This window comes from Myxine glutinosa, chromosome 8, assembly GCF_964187855.1.
Source record: "Myxine glutinosa chromosome 8, kmMyxGlut1.1, whole genome shotgun sequence".
Lineage (NCBI taxonomy): Eukaryota > Metazoa > Chordata > Myxini > Myxiniformes > Myxinidae > Myxine > Myxine glutinosa.
In genome coordinates, this window is record NC_136268.1 from 161,198,328 (window position 1) to 161,222,097 (window position 23,770).

The window sequence follows — 23,770 nt, forward strand, 5'->3', positions numbered from 1 at the left end:
TTACCCTTTAGAATTACCCTTTAGAATTACCCTTTAGAATTACCCTTTAGAATTACCCTTTAGAATTACCTTTTAGAATTACCTTTTAGAATTACCCTTTAGAATTACCCTTTAGAATTACCTTTTAGAATTACCCTTTAGAATTACCCTTTAGAATTACCCTTTAGAATTACCCTTTAGAATTACCCTTTAGAATTACCATTTAGAATTACCACTTAGAATTAACATTTCGAATTACCCATTAGAATTAACATTTCGAATTACCATTTAGAATTACCATTTCGAATTACCATTTCGAATTACAATTTAGAATTACCATTTCGAATTACCATTTCGAATTACCATTTAGAATTACCATTTTGAATGACCCTTTAGAATGACCATTTAGAATTACCATTTAGAATTACCCTTTAGAATTACCCTTTCGAATTACCATTTCGAATTACCATTTCGAATTACCATTTCGAATTACCATTTAGAATTACCATTTAGAATTACCCTTTAGAATTACCCTATAGAATTACCATTTAGAATTACCATTTAGAATTACCATTTAGAATTACCATTTCGAATTACCCTTTAGAATTACCCTTTAGAATTACCCTTTCGAATTACCATTTAGAATTACCATTTAGAATTACCATTCAGAATTACCCTTTAGAATTACCATTTCGAATTACCATTTGGAATTACCATTTAGAATAATTACCCTTTAGAATTACCATTTAGAATTACCATTTAGAATTACCATTTCAAATTTCACTTTAGAATTACCCTTTAGAATTACCATTTAGAATTACCATTTCGAATTACCATTTAGAATTACCATTTCGAATTACCATTTAGAATTACCATTTAGAATTACCATTTCGAATTAACATTTAGAATTCCCATTTAGAATTTCCATTTGGAATTACACTTTAGAATTACCATTTAGAATTACCATTTCGAATTTCCATTTGGAATTACACTTTAGAATTACCATTTAGAATTACCATTTCGAATTAACATTTAGAATTACCATTTCGAATTACCATTTCAAATTTCACTTTAGAATTACCCTTTAGAATTACCATTTAGAATTACCATTTAGAATTACCATTTAGAATTACCCCTTAGAATTACCCTTTAGAATTACCCTTTAGAATTACCCTTTAGAATTACCCTTTAGAATTACCCTTTAGAATTACCATTTAGAATTACCATTTCGAATTACCATTTAGAATTAACATTTAGAATTCCCATTTAGAATTTCCATTTGGAATTACACTTTAGAATTACCATTTAGAATTACCATTTCGAATTTCCATTTGGAATTACACTTTAGAATTACCATTTAGAATTACCATTTCGAATTAACATTTAGAATTACCATTTCGAATTACCATTTCAAATTTCACTTTAGAATTACCCTTTAGAATTACCATTTAGAATTACCATTTAGAATTACCATTTAGAATTACCATTTAGAATTACCCCTTAGAATTACCCTTGAGAATTACCCTTGAGAATTACCCTTTAGAATTACCCTTTAGAATTACCCTTTAGAATTACCCTTTAGAATTACCCTTTAGAATTACCCTTTAGAATTACCCTTTAGAATTACCCTTTAGAATTACCCTTTAGAATTACCCTTTAGAATTACCCTTTAGAATTACCCTTTAGAATTACCTTTTAGAATTACCCTTTAGAATTACCCTTTAGAATTACCCTTTCGAATTACCCTTTAGAATTACCCTTTAGAATTACCATTTAGAATTACCACTTAGAATTAACATTTCGAATTACCCATTAGAATTAACATTTCGAATTACCCATCAGAATTGTCCTTTACAATTACCCTTTAGATTTTAGAATTACCCATCAGAATTACGCTTTAGAATTACCCTTTGGAATTACCCTTTAGAATTACCCATTAGAATTACCCATTAGAATTACCCATTAGAATTAACATTTAGAATTACCCATTAGAATTACCATTTCGAATTACCCATCAGATTTACCCTTTAGAATTACCATTTCGAATTACCATTTCGAATTACCATTTAGAATTACCATTTCGAATTACCATTTAGAATTACCATTTCGAATGACCCTTTAGAATTACCATTTAGAATTACCATTTAGAATTACCCTTTCGAATTACCCTTTCGAATTACCATTTCGAATTACCATTTCGAATTACCATTTCGAATTACCATTTCGAATTACCATTTCGAATTACCCTTTAGAATTACCCTATAGAATTACCATTTAGAATTACCATTTAGAATTACCATTTAGAATTACCATTTAGAATTACCATTTAGAATTACCATTTCGAATTACCATTTAGAATTACCATTTCAAATTTCACTTTAGAATTACCCTTTAGAATTACCATTTAGAATTACCATTTAGAATTACCATTTAGAATTACCATTTCGAATTAACATTTAGAATTCCCATTTAGAATTTCCATTTGGAATTACACTTTAGAATTACCCTTTAGAATTACCATTTAGAATTACCATTTAGAATTACCATTTAGAATTACCATTTAGAATTACCATTTAGAATTACCATTTAGAATTACCATTTCAAATTTCACTTTAGAATTACCCTTTAGAATTACCATTTAGAATTACCATTTAGAATTACCATTTAGAATTCCCATTTAGAATTTCCATTTGGAATTACCATTTGGAATTGCCCCTTAGAATTACACTTTAGAATTACCCTTTAGAATTACCATTTAGAATTACCATTTAGAATTACCATTTAGAATTTCCATTTAGAATTTCCATTTGGAATTGCCCCTTAGAATTACACTTTAGAATTACCATTTGGAATTACCCCTTAGAATTACCCCTTAGAATTACCCTTTAGAATTACCCTTTAGAATTACCCCTTAGAATTACCCTTTAGAATTACACTTTAGAATTACCCCTCAGAATTGCCCCTTAGAATTACCCTTTAGAATTACCCCTTAGAATTACCCTTTAGAATTACCCTTTAGAATTACCCTTTAGAATTACCCTTTAGAATTACCCTTTAGAATTACCCTTTAGAATTACCCTTTAGAATTACCCTTTAGAATTACCCTTTAGAATTACACTTTAGAATTACCCTTTAGAATTACCACTTAGAATTACCATTTAGAATTAACATTTAGAATTACCCATTAGAATTAACATTTTGAATTACCCATCAGAATTGCCCTTTACAATTACCCTTTAGAATTACCCCTTAGAATTACCCTTTAGAATTACCCTTTAGAATTACCCTTTAGAATTACCCTTTAGAATTACACTTCAGAATTACCCTTTAGAATTACCCGTTAGAATTACCCTTTAGAATTACCCTTTAGAATTACCCTTTAGAATTACCCTTTAGAATTACCCTTTAGAATTACCCTTTAGAATTACCCTTTAGAATTACCGTTTAGAATTAACATTGAGAATAATCCATTAGAATTAACATTTCGAATTACCCATCAGAATTACCCTTTAGAATTACCATTTAGAATTACACTTTAGAATTACCCCTTAGAATTACCCCTTAGAATTAACCTTTAGAGTTACCATTTAGAATTACCCTTTGGAATTACCATTTAGAATTACCATTTAGAATTACCATTTAGAATTACCATTTAGAATTACCATTTAAAATTACCATTTAAAATTACCATTTAGAATTACCATTTCGAATTACCCTTTGGAATTGCCATTTCGAATTGCCATTTCGAATTACCATTTAGAATTACCCTTTAGAATTACCATTTAGAATTACCCTTTAGAATTACCCTTTAGAATTACCATTTAGAATTACCATTTAGAATTAACCTTCAGAATTACCATTTAGAATTACCATTTAGAATTACCATTTAGAATTACCATTTCGAATTACCATTTCGAATTACCCTTTGGAATTGCCATTTCGAATTGCCATTTCGAATTACCATTTAGAATTACCCTTTAGAATTACCATTTAGAATTACCCTTTAGAATTACCCTTTAGAATTACCATTTAGAATTACCATTTAGAATTAACCTTCAGAATTACCATTTAGAATTACCATTTAGAATTACCATTTAGAATTACCATTTTTTTTTTTGTATACAAGATCGAGGCTCGTGAAAGAGCGAACATTAATCACACAGAAAGACAAACAGACACATAAAACAAATAACATCGGGAGCGGTAGACAAGATGGGGAGAGAGGGGGAAGGACACAAACACAACATTTGAGAGCAGGGACCGAGAGACATGGAGACATCGAGAGATCTGTGGGAGGGAGAGGGCTTTGGGGGGGAGGCATGTGAAGGGGGGGAGGCATGTGAAGGGGGGGGGGGGGGTGGGAGAGGTATAATATTAATTTTATATTTATTTTATATATTTTTATATTTATATATTTATTTTATATATATATATTTTATAATTTTATATATTTAGAATTAACCTTCAGAATTACCATTTAGAATTACCATTTAGAATTACCATTTAGAATTACCATTTAGAATTAACCTTCAGAATTACCATTTAGAATTACCATTTAGAATTAACATTTCGAATTACCATTTAGAATTACCATTTAGAATTACCATTTCGAATTACCATTTCGAATTACCATTTAGAATTACCATTTAGAATTACCATTTAGAATTACCATTTAGAATTACAATTTCGAATTACCATTTCGAATTACCATTTCGAATTGCCATTTAGAATTTCCATTTAGAATTACCATTTAGAATTACCCCTTAGAATTACCCCTTAGAATTACCTCTTAGAATTACCCCTTAGAATTACCCCTTAGAATTACCCCTTAGAATTACCCCTTGGAATTACCCTTTAGAATTACCCCTTAGAATTACCATTTAGAATTACCATTTAGAATTACCCTTTAGAATTACCCCTTAGAATTACCCCTTAGAATTACCCCTTAGAATTACCCTTTAGAATTACCCTTTAGAATTACCCTTTAGAATTACCCTTTAGAATTACCCTTTAGAATTACCCCTTAGAATTACCCCTTAGAATTACACTTTCGAATTAACATTTAGAATTACCCATCAGAATTGCCCTTTAGAATTACCATTTAGAATTACCCCTTAGAATTACCCCTTAGAATTACACCTTAGAATTACCCTTTCGAATTAACATTTAGAATTACCCTTTAGAATTACCCATTAGAATTACCCCTTAGAATTCTCATTTAGAATTACCATTTAGAATTACCATTTAGAATTACCATTTCGAATTTCACTTTCGAATTTCACTTTCGAATTACCCTTTTGAATTACCTTTTAGAATTGCCCTTTAGAATTGCCCTTTAGAATTGCCCTTTAGAACTGCCCTTTAGAACTGCCCTTTAGAACTGCCCTTTAGAACTGCCCTTTAGAACTGCCCTTTAGAGCTGCCCTTTAGAACTGCCCATTAGAACTGCCCATTAGAACTGCCCTTTAGAATTACCCTTTAGAATTACCCTTTAGAATTGCCCATTAGAATTGCCCATTAGAATTGCCCATTAGAATTGCCCTTTAGAATTGCCCTTTAGAATTGCCCATTAGAATTGCCCTTTCGAATTGCCCTTTCGAATTGCCCTTTCGAATTGCCCTTTCAAATTGCCCTTTCGAATTGCCCTTTCGAATTGCCCTTTCGAATTGCCCTTTAGAATTGCCCTTTAGAATTGCCCTTTAGAATTGCCCTTTAGAATTGCCCTTTAGAATTACACTTTGTAATTACCCTTTATAATTACCCACAGGCTGACACCAGAAGCCTAAGGCCGATATTCCAACTTCTTTCCTGGAAATCCTGGCAGTGTCCATATGTTTATACCTCTCCCACCCCCCCCCCCCCCCTTCACATGCCTCCCCCCCAAAGCCCTCTCCCTCCCACAGATCTCTCGATGTCTCCATGTCTCTCGGTCCCTGCTCTCAAATGTTGTGTTTGTGTCCTTCCCCCTCTCTCCCCATCCTGTCTACCGCTCCCGATGTTATTTGTTTTATGTGTCTGTTTGGCTTTCTGTGTGATTAATGTTCGCTCTTTCACGAGCCTCGATCTTGTATACAAATATGTACTGTGTCCTTCACAAATCTTGTGATGCCTATCAGATTCAATCTTTTGATGTATCCCTTTAGAATTTTGATCCTTTGAACAGTCGCTTTGGTCATTTTATACTGAAGGGAAAAATTATTGGGGGTGGGGGTGGGGTTATGGTGATTGTGAATATAACAGCTCCGAAGTGTCTTTGGCTTAACATAGCAGCCGTATGATTAATTTTTTTCATGTTACGATTATGGTGGAGTCAGGTCAACTGCCCATCCATCCAATGGGTGGAAAGGAGGATTACACACGGACGGACGAACAAGCATATTATTATTATTATTATTGTTGTTATTGTTATTATTATTTTTATGCAGACACTGTGGCTTGAAAAAAATAAGAAAGGATTAAAAAAAAAATCGTTGATTTGTGTTGCACCGTGGGTTTTCGTCCATTACAACATGAACCGAGGGTTTTCGTCCATTACAGTGTGCAGCGAAGACTTTCATCCATTACAGTGTGCAGCGAAGGCTTTCATCCATTACAGTGTGCAGCGAGGGCTTTCATCCATTACAGTGTGCAGCGAGGGCTTTCATCCATTACAGTGTGCAGCGAGGGCTTTCATCCATTACAGTGTGCAGCGAGGGCTTTCATCCATTACAGCATGCACCAAATGGCTTTCATCCATTACAGTATGGAACGAGGGCTTGGTATCGAAAAGCAGGGTTAGGCATTCGGTTGCGTACGTGTTGCATTTTTAAAATTAATTTTCTCAGCAACCGTTGGTCTGATTGACACAAAATTTTTACCATAGGAGCACCTCCACCTGTAGAATTTTTTTATCCATAAATTATGACGTCATAGGTCACGTGGTATGGACACCATCTTGAAAAAACTTCGCACCTCACTTCTGAAACCGCTCCCTGGAAAAAATTTGGAAACATGGCTCATTGTCAAGTACTCCCCATGGGGAATAAGATATGTTAATGATGATGTCATCGGTGCCTTTGTTATGATGTCATAATTAAACAAATATAGTGCTTCATCTGATCAGTATGAATTATCTTTATTTCTCTGCAACTGTTGTGAAAATTTATTGTCCATCAGAACCATAGGAGTGCTGCCTCCTGTAGAATTTTCATGATAATATTGATGGCACAGGTCAAGTGGTATGGGCGCCATCTTGGAAAAATCGAAAACATTTCACCTCCATATCTCTGAAACCGCTCCATGGAAAAATTTAAACATGGTGCGTTGTCAAGTACTCCCCATTGGGGATACGTTATGTTAATGATGATGGAATCGGCACGTTAATTATGACGTCACAATTTGACAAGTACAACGCTTGATCCGATCAGTATGAATTTTTTTTTTCTCTCTCTCTCTGCAATTGTTGGTCTGATTGACACAAATTTTTCACCATAGGAGCACCTCCTGTAGAACATTTTAATGATAATTATGACGTCATAGGCCACATGGTACAGGTGCCATCTTGGAAAAAAAAACAACGAAAAAACATTGCACCTCTATATCTCTGAAACCGCTCCATGGAAAAAATTGAAACTTGGATCATTGTAAAGAACTCTGCATGGGGAATAAGTGTTGTTAAGGATGACGTCATTGGTGCCTTACTTATGAGGTCATAATTCAACAGGGACAATGCTTGGACTGATCAGTTTGAAATTTATTGAGCGTGATCTGCACAACAATTATATTAGAGAATATAAATTTATGATGTCATCGCTCACATGGTCTGGCAGCCATATTGGATCAAAGAAAGAAAAAAAAACCCTTCAAAAACAGAAGAGTTGGCTTGCACAAAGTTGACTGCACAGGGTAAGTATTCTATGAGTACCATATCGTTTTAAAGTGGGATTAATGAGGAGTAGGGGGTGGGAGAGGAGTCGAGGCGATGGAGTTGATGCAGAGAAAAGGTGGTTGTGGAAGTGTTGTGCATGCAGGAGACCAGATGGTAAGGAGACAGGGCGAGGAGGTTGGTGGGAGGATACAAGCTGTTGCACGTGGGTGGGGATGGAAGGAGTAATGGCGTGGGAATAATGGTATCAGAAGAGATCAGCAATCAATTTGTCAGAATGGAAAGATGGGAGGGACAGATAGTTATGGCATGAGTGTTGATATATATATATATATATATATATATATATATATATATATATATATATATATATATATATATATATATATATATATATATATATATATGCCTTCCAATTTAATGATAGCCATTTCTCTGCCCCATAGTCAACTTGCTACTCCAGTTGTTGCTGCCAAATCAAGCTTATTTATTTGCACCATATTTTATTTTCAATTACACTTTTTTTTTCTTTTTTAGAAATCTGGCCCTACGGTTACCAAGGTTGTTACTGTGGTGGCCAAGAAGACTATGAAAACAAAAACCAAAGGGGAGCTCATGGAAAATGATCAGGATGCACTGGAGGTATTTGCTGTTGTTTTTAAACTTTTGTTTATACACAGCTGTTTAAACTTTGCTGATGTTAGCCTTGCCTGTTCGCAAAGGGATTGGGGAGGTAGGTAGGTGTGTGTGTGTGTGTGTGTGTGTGTGTGTGTGTGTGTGTGTGTGTGTGTGTGTGTGTGTGTGTGTGTGTGTGTGTGTGTGTGTGTGTGTGTGTGTGTGTGTGTGTGTGTGTGTGTGTGTTAGGGTGGTCCAAAATAATTTTTTTTGTAAATGTTAATGTCTCACCCTAAAATATTGTTACCAGTGATGAGAAAATGACATATGTGAATTTTCATAAAGATTGGTTGATATTTAGAGGTTGCTACCGGGGTTCAAAGTTTTGTCGTTTGGCGCTATTTTAACGTGTCGAGAGGATATGATACAGATATGATATGATATGATACGGTACAGTAAAAAATATAAAAAAACGTTTCAATTTAGTGTTATGCCATGGTATATTGCAGGAAAAATACAGTTTAATAATACTCTATAAACTCATGTGTCTGTATTACGAATTATACTAACTGGTCTATACACAATACGTCATATTTAAGACAAAACCGCTTTAATTCAAGCATCACTACTTGCATGTCAGTATTACTGTAAGTATAATGTGCGACTTTGTATACTTGTGTTTTAAATTCAGAGACTAAATTTGACATTCAATAACAACTTTAGAAGACAGTAAATAAACTACATGTACATGATGTAAACTAATATACATAGTACATACATACAGGAATTATTGCGCGAGGGCCTTTCTACTACAGTCTGGATATCGGTGACGGTGATCGGCGACGACGCGCAAAAGATACTGTTTTTGTTCTTCGTCACATGTGTGTAATTTGTTGTATTCCGTGATCAACGCCACTCCGCGCTCGGCAATGTCATTTACAACCTTCATTTCACTCACAATTGCTCTCGCTCTTTGATATGCGTCATTGGTCCCCCAGTTATCTGGGTCTATCTCCAAAAATGATGAAGACAAATTCAGAGCCTTAAAAAATCGGTTTGTATTTGATGTAACAAAATCTTCCAAACTTTTGTCTGCAATTACTTTGTGGTCAATTACAGCTTTTTTACTAGGCTCTACTCCTTCGTCACATGTCTTTATTGCAGTCACCATCTTTCGTTTAGTGTCTGATGACACAGAATTATCAAAGAATGCCAACGCGATAAGCTCCTCTCCCAGGTACCACAAATGACGCAACATCTTGTTCACTGCGGCCTTCGCCATCTCTGAATTAATATCCTTGTACTGATCGAGTTGTTTGAGAAATGCGAGATCCTGAGATGGTGCAAGAATCGGCGATGGGGCGACAAACCAAGCTTTCACGTACACTCTCACAACAAACACACAGATATTGCGCAAAGCGACATCCTCCCTTTTAGTCAACGTGAACTGTTTTCGGTACATCCAAACTTTGAGTGCATAGATGGCTTTCGCCATCCACCTGGCACGATGAAGGGCACCAGGAGCCATGATTTTGATGCCACGAAGAGGAACTTCACCCAAGAATATGATGGTCAACTCAAGGAGCTCTCTGTAGTCGTCACGATGTTGCTGTATTAACAATTGTTCATTGGCGAAGGTTATTATGGCATCTGCTACATCTGTCACATGCTTTAAAGCCTCGTCGTCAGTTGTCGCACATTGTACATCATCTTTAGCAATGAATGACCATTTCGTTTGAAAACGCTTGAAGAGTAGAATGTCCGGACCAGTCGAGGGACCCATCGCGCATGAAAATATCGCCTCGAGAACTATCTCGTGAATATGATGACGGCAGGCCAAATACAACAAATCTTTGCCCAATTTCTGTTCAAGCAATATGCATGCGCCCAAACGACATCCTGTGTTGGAACTGGTAGTATCGAAGCACATCGCTGCAACACTATCCGATATACCCCAGTCATCTATTGTTTCCTTCACTGTTGTAGCCATTACTTCGCCTGTGCCTGCTCCGAGTTTAGGTACAGCCAATAGTTGATTGACGTCTGCACCGCTTACAAGTATCGGAAGACGGTCTACGGTTTCTTTTCCAGTAATGTCGCATAACATTTTCCCATCCCAATGAACGACCAATGGCACGGATGGCGCAGTCATCTTTCAACCTGCTCGCGACATTTTTCCTGAATTCAATTCTTTTGCGACGAATCGTTGAGCGACTGCATACTACATCTTCCAAATTTTCGCCTAGACTTTTAACTGCTGTAGTAACACTACACCACCTTGTAACTATCACCAGATGGCATTTTTATGACTCAATGATGTAGCCCTTATCTCATTAGTGGCATGTTTATTAGGAGTGTGGTGCCGCCAATTTGTGAGATTGTGAAGCTCCAGATGACACCGTTATAGTATATGTTTAACCGTATTGCGTATATATGGTGAAACTTCAAAACATGGTAGCACCATCTAAATATCAACCAATCTTCTTGAAATTTCACACATATTATCTCCTCATCATGTGTAACAATATTATAGGGTGAGACATAAACATTTTGAATTTTTTTTTTTGTTGGACCACACTAGTGTGTGTGTGTGTGTGTGTGTGTGTGTGTGTGTGTGTGTGTGTGTGTGTGTGTGTGTGTGTGTGTGTGTGTGTGTGTGTGTGTGTGTGTGTGTGTGTGTGTGTGTGTGTGTGTGTGTGTGTGTGTGTGTGTGTGTGTGTGTGTGTGTGTGTGTGTGTGTGTGTGTGTGTGTGTGTGTGTGTGTGAGTGAGTGAGATAGGTTTTTCGTGGCATCATCAGTCACATGGTGTGGTAGCCATATTACCTGGAAGCCTATCATCCCTGCTCACAGTTCTGGTTTTAGTGTGCAATTGCACACTTTATTTGCCTGATTTAATATAAATATTGAAGTAAATGTGTAAATAACAGCGTTGTTTATTGAATCTTGTGTTTATTAAAATGGATTCCAAATGAATGCAATCTTTTGTTGTTTTTGTTTTTTGTTTTCAAAGTTTGCTTTTCTGTTAAAAGACACTTCCATTCTGTTTGTATTGTTTATTTTGAGGATGTTTACTTGATTAATCAAAGAGATAAAAGATAACATCTTTCTAACATAACATCTGTAGATGTTATCTGTCTGCATATGTGACTGTGCTTTTGTGTGTAGTGATTATTTTACGTGTGACTCAGGGTTCACACAGTCCTGGAAACGCGCCTTGAAATTCCTGGAAAAATGAAAAAGCATTTTCCAGTACTGGAAAGTCTGAAGAAACCTGTCAAAGTCCTTAACTCCTGGAAAATCAAGAAAATTGCACAAATATAAATAATCTGCTGGGGCCGGTTGGAATTGTTCATTCCGCTGGCCTCGAAGAGAACGTTGCCAATTTTAACCTCCCCCAGGGGTTTACCATTAAAGCCACACCGAAATGGTTTTGCGCATGCAAAATCTGCAATGAAGGGTCACGACACGAAATGTGTTTTTACAGAATAGTTTATTATATGACACAGGACAAGAAAAATGGAGAATCCTGGGACAACAGACAGACGGACACAAAAATGGGCAGATAAATAAATAAACAAGAATACGTCATGTAGAGCATGATACTTGCAAAATCTACACCCCCCCCCCCCCCCCCACCCCACAAAAAAGTTTCCATTGATGCAGCAAATTGTTCATTTCATCAAGATTAAAATTGACGATCTCAATCAAAGCTTGGGTTAATAGGATGAAAAGTGACGATTTTTCAAATGGAAATTGGTGATTTTTGAAGTTTCACAATGAGTTGACCGTTGACCTTTTGACCTCAAATAGTTGGTTTCCCTATTTAGTGACTCGATATGCAAATGCTGTTCTATTTTGAAGTCAATCGAATGAAAATTGAAGGCTTTTCAGACGAAAATTGATGATTTTGAAAATGTGACCTTGAGTTGACCTTTGACCTTTTGACCTCAAATGGTTAATTTCCCAATTTGGTGACTCACTATACAAATGCTATTCAATTTTCGAGTCAATCAGATTTAATATGGCGATTTTAGAAATTTGACCTCCAGATGACCTTTGACCTCAAAATCAATAGGCTTCTCAATTGGGACGACCTATACAACTTGGTGAAGTTTCATGACGATCAGTTTAGAATTGTGACCTGTAGGCCGGTGACAAACAGACAGACAAACAGACAGAACCACAAACGCAACCGACCAATATACTTGAAAAATCTTCGATTTTGCAATTAATTAAGCATACTCGTGATCCGATGCAGTATAAAAAAACACACAATAGAGGAAGTAAAATCTAATCAAAATGGCCATGAGCACACAATAAAGAGTGCCCTGCAATGTCTCTTTAAAGGTACTGGTATCAGGGATTGAAAATGCTCCACCATCAACATGTCTTCATTCCACAGCTGTGGCACCCAGCAGAGAATGAAGCATCCACCAGGCGAAGAGATAACGGATAAAGCGAAGTGGCATTAACTTGTAGAGCTGCCAGGGCCATCAGTGTGCCGTACGTGGAGTGGAGAACATGTGACTGAATAGTTTTACAACCTGATGGCAGGTCGTGTATGTATTATCCAAGTACTAATGGAAAAGTCCCAATTAAAATTGTGCAAACATAAATGATCCGCCAGTTCCCGGTCAGAATTGTTAATTCTGTCCGGTATCTTGAAGAGAACACAAGAGACATCAATTTTAAGCTCCCCCAGGGACTTACCATTAAATCTGTGCTGAAATAGTTTCTCAGAAATGGTTTCTCTGTCCGGACCTGGATGCACACACAGCTGATCCTAATCAATATGTTGCAAATTTGAGGTGAGGAAAAACAGGTTGGAAGGAATCGAAAGCGGGCGGGTTATTTATGTACAGTCACATGAAAAAGTAAGTACACCCCATGTAAAGTTTTGACTTTTTCAACATATTTCAACCTACAGCTATTTGATCTTCATTTCAACAATATTGATAGATAAAGGGGATATAATATAACAAATATCATGAAACATTTACATTTTGTAGTCCATTGTATAATTTAAATAAACATAAATGCAAATTTCGCATGTGGAAAAAGTAAGTACACCCTTGGCTCTAATAGGTGGTATTGCCCCCTTTGGCAGAAACAACCTCAAGTAGGCGTTTCTTATAACTGTCTACCATATTTTTGCCCACTCCTCCATGCAAAATTCTTTCAGCTGTGCGATGATTGAGGGGTTTATTGCATGCACAGCTCGTTTCAAATCCCCCCACAACATCTCGATGGGATTTAGATCCGGGCTTTGACTTGGCCATTCCAGAAACCTCCATTTCTTTTTTTCAGCCATTCTTTGGTGGATTTACTGGTATGTTTAGGGTCATTGTCATGTTGCAAGGTCCACATTCAGTTGAGCTTCAACTTTCCGAAAGATTGCCTCACATTATCCTCAAGCACCCTCTGGTACAATGAAGAATTCATCGTGGATTCTATGATGGTGAGCTGCCCAGGCCCTGATGCAGCAAAGCTGCCCCAAACCACAATATTTCCACCACCATGCTTTAGTTGGTATCAGGTTAAAAAATAAAAAATAACCACATTTAGAGGCCATTTTTCCCCGCATAGCGGGGGTTGGCCTTTTTCGGGGACCGTGGTTGTTGTTGTTTTTTTGGTCCCCTTTTTGAAGCAATGTTTTACGGCCGGATGCCCTTCTTGCCGCCAACCCTTTTTGTCGCCTTTTACGACAAGCAGGGAATTACCAGTGAACTGGTACTCAATACTTGTGGTCAAATGCTGTCTTTGGTTTTCGCCAAACATGTCTTCTGGTACTGTGGCCAAATAGCTCTACCTTTGACTCATCTGTCCAGAGCACATTGTTCCAGAAGTGCTGGTCTTTGCCTAGGTGTTCATTGGCAAACTTTAGTCTTGTCCTGATGTTCTTTCTGGACAGCAACAGTTTCCTCCTGGCACACCTCCCATGTAGATCAAATTTGTGCAGCCTCTTTCTAATGGTAGACTCGTGCACTTTGACGTCAACAGTGGCAAGAGCTACCTGTTGGTCCCGTGTTGACATTCTGGGGTTCTTAGAGACTTCTTTCAGCATCTTGCGACCTGCTCTCGGGCTGAACTTGCTGGGGCGGCCTGGCCTGAACAAGTTGGCAGTTGTTTGGAATCTTCTCCACTTGTGGATGATCTTCCGGACAGTCGAATGATTGATTTCAAATTGTTTGGAGATCTTTTTAAATCCCTTCCCAGACTCGTAGGCATCTATAACCTTCTTTCTGAAGGCCTCAGAGAGCTATTTTGATCTAGGCATGGTGACGCCGCACACTTCAACAACAAAGAGCAAACCAAACTAAATGTCTGAGGTTTAAATAAGACAGGTTCCTCCAAGATCCTCTCTAACGATGTTCTGATCATTTGCACCTGAGCTGGTGCACCTGATTCTAATTTTAGGTATTTGAAGTAGTGATAAATGTAGGGGTGTACTTACTTTTTCCACATGCAAAATTTGCATTTATGTTTATTTAAATTATACAATGGACTACAAAATGTAAATGTTTCATGATATTTGTTATATTATATCACCTTTATCAATATTGTTGAAATGAAGATCAAATAGCTGTATGTTGAAATATGTTGAAAAAGTCAAAACTTTACATGGCGTGTACTTACTTTTTCACGTGACTGTATTCGGCATGATCGGAAGTGATACTGCACGCAGAATCCTGGAGGGCTTGCAAAGAAGACAAAGGAAAAAGAAAGGATGAAATACCAGGAGATATATAGTGACCACTGGGAGAAAGACAAAAGCACAGGGAAATACAAAAAATTAGTTGGACATATTGGGGATAGACAAAGGATCACTGGAATGGCTAAGAAGAGGTCAGCTCAGCTGGGACAGAGAACGAATCATAATAAATGCCCAAGATCAAGGACACTACACCAATGGATTTAAAAAGATGGTGGGACTGAGTCAGTCGTACAAGTGTAGGTTCTGCAAGGTAGTAACAGAAAGCACGAGTCACCGCCTATCAGGATGTAAAATAGCCTGGTGTTGGCTTAGTGGTTCGGGTGCCGGCCTGGGATCCTAGAATCCTGGGTTCGAATCCTGGTCGATCGTTGAATTAACGCCAGGGGGGTTGACTCAGCCTATCATCCCTCCGAGGTCGGAAAATTGAGTACCATTTCACTGGTAATTGGGGCATTGCATCAGCGGCACAAACGCGCTTCCAGAAAAATGATGCAACCAGCAGCCACAGGCTGCATACAAAACAACAACACAATGTAAAAAAAAAAAGTGTTGTCAGAACAGCTGTACACTTAAAGGCATAAAAAGGTATGTTGAGTAATCAATCCACTGGCACATCTGCAGAAATTTCAATATCCCAGTTCCACAAAACATGAACATGAACATTTACATGAACCAAAAGCCATCATTGAAAACCAGGATATGATGCTCACGTATGACCTGACCATCCCATCCAGTGTGAACATAGAAAACAAAGCACTGCAACCGGACATACAGTACTCGGGAACAAAAAGGAAAATACAGCATTGCTGATTGATATATCAGTACCCAGCAATTTTGTCCTAAATAATGCAGAAATCAAGAATAAGTTCAAATACCAAGACCTCAAGATTGAAGTGAAAAGATCATGGAAGCTGAAGAGCACCAAAGTTGTACCAGTGATAATTGGAGCACGGGAATGACAAAGAAGAACTTTACAGAGATTCTAAAAATCATCCCTGGGAACATTACCACAAACGAACTACAGTTGGAGGCTGTTTGGGGCTCAGTGTCGATCCTGAAAAGAGCCCTTGGAATAAAACTCCAAGAACAACACAATTTCACATCTTAGACCATGAATCGCAATCCTTCACCGAATCGCAATACTTCGAGTCCTGGGAGGAATCAGTTCCACCTTTTAAAACCCAAATTGTGGAGACAACAACCAACTACACATAAACACGAACACAGACAGACGACAAATTTTATTTTATTAGACACCAAGAGGGTTTATTTATGTCGAAGCCCTGACTCATCCCCTTCTCCATGTAATATAAATATATAATTGTACAAGTGGTAGCATATTTATTAATACAATTATGGTTGTTGATAATATCGATAGGATTAAAGGTGATTAATATATATTTGTCCCCCGTCGCTCAGCGGAGTGAAAGGGGGACTATGGCTTTCCCCTCCGTCCGTGTGTCCGTCCGTCCGTCCGTCCGTGCATGCGGGCGTGCGTGCGTGCGGCGTGCATGCGTGCGTAAGCGAAGGACCGCATTCGAATTTGGTGTGTGGGTGCAACCCACGCCAAAATCCAAGATGGCCGCCGCCATGTATGTCTGATGCCATGTATGTCTGAACCTTGTAACCTGCATATCTTGAAAAATAAGCGAAGTACCAACTTCTAATCTGGTATGTGGGTGTATCTAGGCATAAGGAAGAACGCTATTGAAAATTGGGGCGCCACGTCAAAATCCAAGATGGCCGCCGCCATGTATGTCTGAACCTTGTGAGATGATTAACTTGAAAAATAAGCGAAGTACCAACTTCTAATTTGGTGTGTGGGTGTATCTCGGCATAAGGACGAAAGCTATTTAAAATTGGGTCGCCACGTCAAAATCCAAGATGGCCGCCACCATATATATGTCTGAAACTTGTGAGCGAAATATCTCGAAAAATAAGCGAAGTACCAACGTCTAATCTGGTGTGTGGGAGTATCTAGGCACAAGGAAGAACGCTGTTTAAAATCGGGTCGCCACGTCAAAAGCCAAGATGGCCGCCGCCATGTATGTCTGAAACTTGAGATGAATATCTTGAAAAATAAGCAAAGTACCAACTTCTAATTTGGTGTGTGGGTGTATCTCGACATAAGGAAGAACGCTTTTGAAAATTGGGTCGCCACGTCAAAATCCAAGATGGCCGCCACCATATATATGTCTGAACCTTGTGAGTGAAATATCTTGAAAAATAAGCGAAGTACCAACTTCTAATCTGGTGTGTGGGTGTATCTAGGCACAAGCAAGAACGCTGTTTAAAATTGGGTTGCCACGTCAAAATCCAAGATGGCCGCCGCCATGTATGTCTGATGCCATGTATGTCTGAAACTTGTAACCTGCATATCTTGAAAAATAAGCGAAGTACCAACTTCTAATCTGGTGTGTGGGTGTATCTCGGCATAAGGAAGAATGCTATTGAAAATTGGGTCGCCACGTCAAAATCCAAGATGGCCACCGCCATGTATGTCTGAACCTTGTGAGATGAATATCTTGAAAAATAAGCGAAGTACCTTCTGGTGTGTGGGTGTTTCTCGGCATAAGGAAGAATGCTATTGAAAATTGGGTCGCCACGTCAAAATCCAAGATGGCCTTCCATGTTTGTCTGACTTGTGAGCGAAATATCATATCATCGCATGTTTTCTGCATGTTCCACTTTGTCAACTCACATCACTTCCCCGACGGGGGACCTAGGCGTAACGCTTGTTAATACCTTGTTATTTATGTTCAGCTTATTTTGAATGTTTCATTTAATTTCTCAGCTTTTTTTGCTTTCTTTTAAAATCTTCAATCCTGTTTGCCCAGTACTCATCAGAAGAAGAGGGTGATGATTTGCAGACTGCACTTTCGGGATTCAACCAGAACAAACAGCGGAAGGTGCTGGACGTCGTGGACCACAGCAAGATCCATTATGAGTCATTTCGGAAGAATTTCTATGTGGAAGTTCCAGAGCTAGCCAAGCTCACACAAGATGGTAAGCAGTTTAAACTTGTTTTCTTACCTGTGGCCTTCACAAACCCACTGTTGTAATGGGTATCGGAGAGTGCATGCAAAAAAAGCAAAAAACCAAGATCGGTCAAAACTGGAAAATCATTTTCTCGTCCATCATCATTATAATAACTAGCATGACCACACGTCGTTTCAGAGGGATAGGCATCTTTGACCATTTCAGTCTTATGGGTCTTCAAGGTCTTTTGGGTCTTCATGGTGTTTTGGGTCTTCAGGCCATTCGAGTCTTCAGTGTCTTTTGGATCCTCTGGGCCTTTGAGGGTATTTTGGGTATTTGGGATGTTTTGGGTCTTTGAAGTCTTTTGGGTCTTCAGTGTCCTCAGGGGCTTTTGGGTCTTAAGGGTCTTTTGGTTCCTCTGGGTCTTTAAGGGTCTTTGGGGGTATTTTCGTTATTTGGGTTATTTAAGGGTCTAAAGGGTCGAAAGGGTATTTTGGATGTTTTGGGTCTTCAGGGTCTTTTGCATCTTTTGGTTGTTTTGGGTCATCAGGGTGTTTTGGGGCGTCGGGGTGTTTTGGGGCGTCGGGGTGTTTTGGGGCGTCGGGGTGTTTTGGGTCGTCGGGGTGTTTTGGGTCGTCGGGGTGTTTTGGGTCGTCGGGGTGTTTTGGGGCGTCGGGGTGTTTTGGGTCGTCGGGGTGTTTTGGGGCGTCGGGGTGTTTTGGGTCGTCGGGGTGTTTTGGGTCGTCGGGGTGTTTTGGGTCGTCGGGGTGTTTTGGGTCGTCGGGGTGTTTTGGGTCGTCGGGGTGTTTTGGGTCGTCGGGGTGTTTTGGGTCGTCGGGGTGTTTTGGGTCGTCGGGGGGTTTTGGGGCGTCGGGGTGTTTTGGGTCGTCGGGGTGTTTTGGGTCGTCGGGGTGTTTTGGGGCGTCGGGGTGTTTTGGGGCGTCGGGGTGTTTTGGGTCGTCGGGGTGTTTTGGGTCGTCGGGGTGTTTTGGGTCGTCGGGGTGTTTTGGGGCGTCGGGGTGTTTTGGGTCGTCGGGGTGTTTTGGGGCGTCGGGGTGTTTTGGGTCGTCGGGGTGTTTTGGGTCGTCGGGGTGTTTTGGGTCGTCGGGGTGTTTTGGGTCGTCGGGGTGTTTTGGGTCGTCGGGGTGTTTTGGGTCGTCGGGGTGTTTTGGGTCGTCGGGGTGTTTTGGGTCGTCGGGGTGTTTTGGGTCGTCGGGGTGTTTTGGGTCGTCGGGGGGTTTTGGGGCGTCGGGGTGTTTTGGGTCGTCGGGGTGTTTTGGGTCGTCGGGGTGTTTTGGGGCGTCGGGGTGTTTTGGGGCGTCGGGGTGTTTTGGGGCGTCGGGGTGTTTTGGGGCGTCGGGGTGTTTTGGGGCGTCGGGGTGTTTTGGGGCGTCGGGGTGTTTTGGGGCGTCGGGGTGTTTTGGGTCGTCGGGGTGTTTTGGGTCGTCGGGGTGTTTTGGGTCGTCGGGGTGTTTTGGGTCGTCGGGGTGTTTTGGGTCGTCGGGGTGTTTTGGGTCGTCGGGGTGTTTTGGGTCGTCGGGGTGTTTTGGGTCGTCGGGGTGTTTTGGGTCGTCGGGTTGTTTTGGGTCGTCGGGGTGTTTTGGGTCGTCGGGGTGTTTTGGGTCGTCGGTGTGTTTTGGGCCGTCGGGGTGTTTTGGGCCGTCGGGGTGTTTTGGGCCGTCGGGGTGTTTTGGGCCGTCGGGGTGTTTTGGGCCGTCGGGGTGTTTTGGGCCGTCGTTTTGATTGATTTGATTGGTGAAACTGATTAGTGTTTTGCAAATTACTGTCTCGTGACTACCACGCAACCCAGCATAATCCTTTCCATGAGATTTCTGCCTTATTTAGTGAGAATGAATTAATGAATGAAAGAGATGGACAGGGACAGAATGAAACATCTGAAACATCTTTCATGCCTATTGGTATTTGGTCAAACATTAAGAATACAAAAAGGCTTAACTTAATTTGTATTTTATCAATTAAAACTCGATAGCGAGGATCGGCTGACATTTTGAGCATTGCCCTTTGTCAGAGCAAGACTTTCAAAAGGGTTGAAAAGGAAACGTTTTAGATTCAAAAACTTAAGGTGACAATCATTTTTGAAATATCAGTCTGGGCGAGATCCAAACATGAATTGATTACCGCCAGAGCATCACCCATTGTGTTGAAGCTTTGGTTGGAATGATCAACAGTGGAAGCACCCACCCCCATCTTAAGTTTGTGACTGCTCACTCAAAGGGAGAACTATTATTTTGAGGCCTGCTCGTACTTTATGATCTCGTACACCATCTGCTGGATGTTAAAAAAGATGGCATACACCATTACAAGTGTAGGTAAGAAGTGAAGTAATGAATAATAATGTCGGTGAACCAATTGAGGGGGACCCCCACTCACCCAGCCATGTTCGCATAAAATGTAGTCCCAGCAGCAGTCAGGAAGATTGAGATCAAAGAAGCCAGTGGCAGTGAAGATGACCAGGCCACTGGGAGTTGCACCACAGAGAGGGTCGGTTTAGGCCATCAGTGATGGAGACTACAGGATCCAGTTCAACGTGAGCACGGGTTTTACCCCTCTAAGGTCAAAGGTGGCCTGGGACAAGACCCGGATTGAAATTTAAGCTTCAATGAGTTTGTGTGAAGTGGAAGCAATTTTTTTTTTAGGTATCTGAAGAAACAGTAACTACTCTTCTAATTGATTACTAAATGTTATACAGATGAGAGCACTGGAGATAAGAGCAGCACATGGTCTTAGAAATCAGCACAATGTTTTAGTTATTTGTCAGAAAAGAGGCTTAACCTTATATGTAAATTTGAACTTATGAATGAAAGAAATGGACGTGAAAAGAATGAAACATCTCATTCACTGTATTGGTGATTGGTCGAACATTAACCTTCTGATGAAGGGTCTCAACAGCAACAGTAATTTCTCAGTAATTTCTCTTCCGACATCATGCGAGCTACACTACCGGTCAAAAGTTTTAGAACACCTCAATTTTTCCAGTTTTTATTGAAATTTACGCAGTTTAATGTCTCAATGTACTCTGAAATTAAGCATAGAACAAATAAACAATTGGAGATAAAAAAGAAATCATAGGATCATTTTGTTTAACAAAATTTAATTTAAATTTTTGACTCAGCAAAGTAGACACCTTTTGCAGATATAACCGCCGAACACACTCGTGGCATTCTTTCTCCAAAGGAAATCAAATATTGTTCGGGAAGTTCTTCCCAACACTGTTGCAGAAGTTCCCACAAATGTGTTGCACTTGTAGGTTGTTTTGCTTTCACCCTTCTGTGCAGTTCATCCCAAACCAGCTCGATAGGGTTTAAGTCTGGAGACTGTGCTGGCCATTCCATGATTTGAAGCCTACCATCTTGTTCTTTTCCTCGAAGGTAGTTTTGACATGGCCTGGAGGTGTGTTTAGGGTCATTATCTTGCTGTAGGATGAACCCCTGACCAACTAGGCATATACCAGAGGGTATTGCATGGTGCTGCAAAATGCTGTGGTAGCCCTTTTGGTTCAGGGAGCCAGGCACTCTGTGCAAGTCGCCGACTCTGGATGCAGCAAAAGAGCCCCAGACCATCACGCTTCCTCCTCCATGTTTAACAGTTGGTGTCACACACTGAGGAACCATCCTTTCGCCAACTCGACGGCGTACAAAAACCCTTCGTGATGAACCAAAGATTTCAAATTTTGATTCATCGGTCCATAAGACCTTCCTCCAGTCTTCAGTAGTCCACTGGTGGTGCTTCATGGCCCAGGCAAGCCTCTTTTTCTTATTTTGCCATCTTAGCAATGGCTTTCTTACTGCCACTCGACCTGTTAAACCTGCAGCTCGAGGTCTTCTCTTCACAGATGAAACAGACTTGCTTACTTCGACCAGTGTTAAGCTGTGCTTGAAGCTGTTGTCCTGTGAGTCACCTATCACGCAAGCTGTTGACTCTCAGAAACTTGTCTTCTGATTCTGTTGTGGCTTTGGGTCTGCCAGACCTCTTCCTGTCAGAGTTTCCTCCAGTTTCCAATATACTACTTCCTGCAGTGCAATATTGTCCAAATAATGCTTCAGAGGGTGTAATAACAGTCTGTTCCAATACTGTTTTGATACAGACAGGGGGTTTGTAATCAAGTAATCAGCAGAGGTTGGGGCACCTGTCAGAATAGTTTGCATCAACTTTCAAGACTTAATTTACTTACATTGCTGCAGAACAGCTGTAAGGTGTTAACCCATTACTTGGTCCCTGAAGAAGGCCTTTTTTACAATATAACTGTGCAATTTACATTATTTTCCCGTTTTTGCTAACCTAAACTTTTTTAAAACCTCGAGCAGTTTACTGCTTACCTTTGTACCATTTCAGGTTGTTCACTGGACTTGAATTGCTTAAATTTCAATAAAAACTGGAAAAATTGAGGTGTTCTAAAACTTTTGACCGGTTGTGTAAACCTGTGGAATGAAACATTCCCTGATGAAACCTCCTCGCATAAACACTCGTTTGCTTTATCACAAAGGTGAGGACATGGCTCCACTTCACATAAACACTTGTTTGATTTAACACAAATGTGAGGACATGACTCCACTTCATAAACACTTGTTTGCTTTAACACAAAGGTGAGGACATGACTCCACTTCACATATAAACACTTGTTTGCTTTAACACAAATGTGAGGACATGACTCCACTTCACATATAAACACTTGTTTGCTTTAACACAAAGGTGAGGACATGACTCTACTTCATATTGTTACGGATTCGGCCCTAATGATTGTTCTTATGATTATTGTTGTTGGTTCGATGTATTCTGGTGATTGTGGTTGAAGGGAAAGGGTTATTATAGTTAAAAGATTTAAAAGCGCTCCTGGTAAAATGTGGCCGGAAATCCGGATCGTGACCGGAAGAGGTGGAGCGAGGAAGAAGAGGCGGTAGGAGATCGTGAAGAGATGTGGTTGTTTTAGCTCCGGACCGAGCGGTCGACGTACAGTGCGAGTGAACTTTGCGTCCTTGAAGGGAAGTTCGGGCGATAAGAGATATCGCCGGAGTGCGTGGAGCCTGTGTCGTCGGGTATCGTCATTGAGGTTCCGGAGGATCCTGGCCTCAAAGCCCGGGTTCGAGTGAAAGCTGTCCGCCATCTTCGCCACGCGAGCAACCTGCAGTGAACCGGGTTTGGTCGTGTCTGCTGGGCATTATTCCCCGGTGGTTTGCCGGGGACGGCTGTGCCAGAAAGGGCACTTGAGAATTATACGGAGGCTCGCGGATTGAACCGCAAACGTGTACGTCGGAGCGCGTCTTTGTGAGGTTCCTTGCCACCGCTGTATTGCTGGGTGCTGAACAACGTGACCTCGGGGTCGTCTCAATCGCCTACGCCTCAATTGACTTTGATCGGGCCTTGACTCCCCGATCGCGGGAGCGCACAGAGACATTGGGACTTCGCCTTGGAGGGTTGCAGAGACATTGGGGAGGTGCCGTGAGTTTGGGGTTAAGGGGCTTGATAAGGTGACCACCATAAGATTTGATAGTAGGGGTGATGCCCCCATTGTTGTATGGCTCTTTTTGTGTGATTTATAATATATTATTGTTTGTTCATAACCTGGTGTGGTTGCATTATTGATTTGACTGTTTCATTT

At 39.9% G+C, this 23,770-nt stretch overlaps 1 protein-coding gene across 1 annotated transcript in view; it reads left to right on the forward strand.

Moving 5' to 3' along the window:
- Nucleotides 1-23,770, forward strand: part of DDX46 (DEAD-box helicase 46) — a 180,923-nt gene that overhangs the window by 39,374 nt on the left and 117,779 nt on the right. Inside the window, exons 7-8 of the mRNA XM_078783905.1 lie at nt 8,381-8,485; nt 18,012-18,180. Of these exons, the coding sequence (XP_078640031.1) occupies nt 8,381-8,485; nt 18,012-18,180 (274 nt within the window). The remainder of the gene's footprint in view (nt 1-8,380; nt 8,486-18,011; nt 18,181-23,770) is intronic.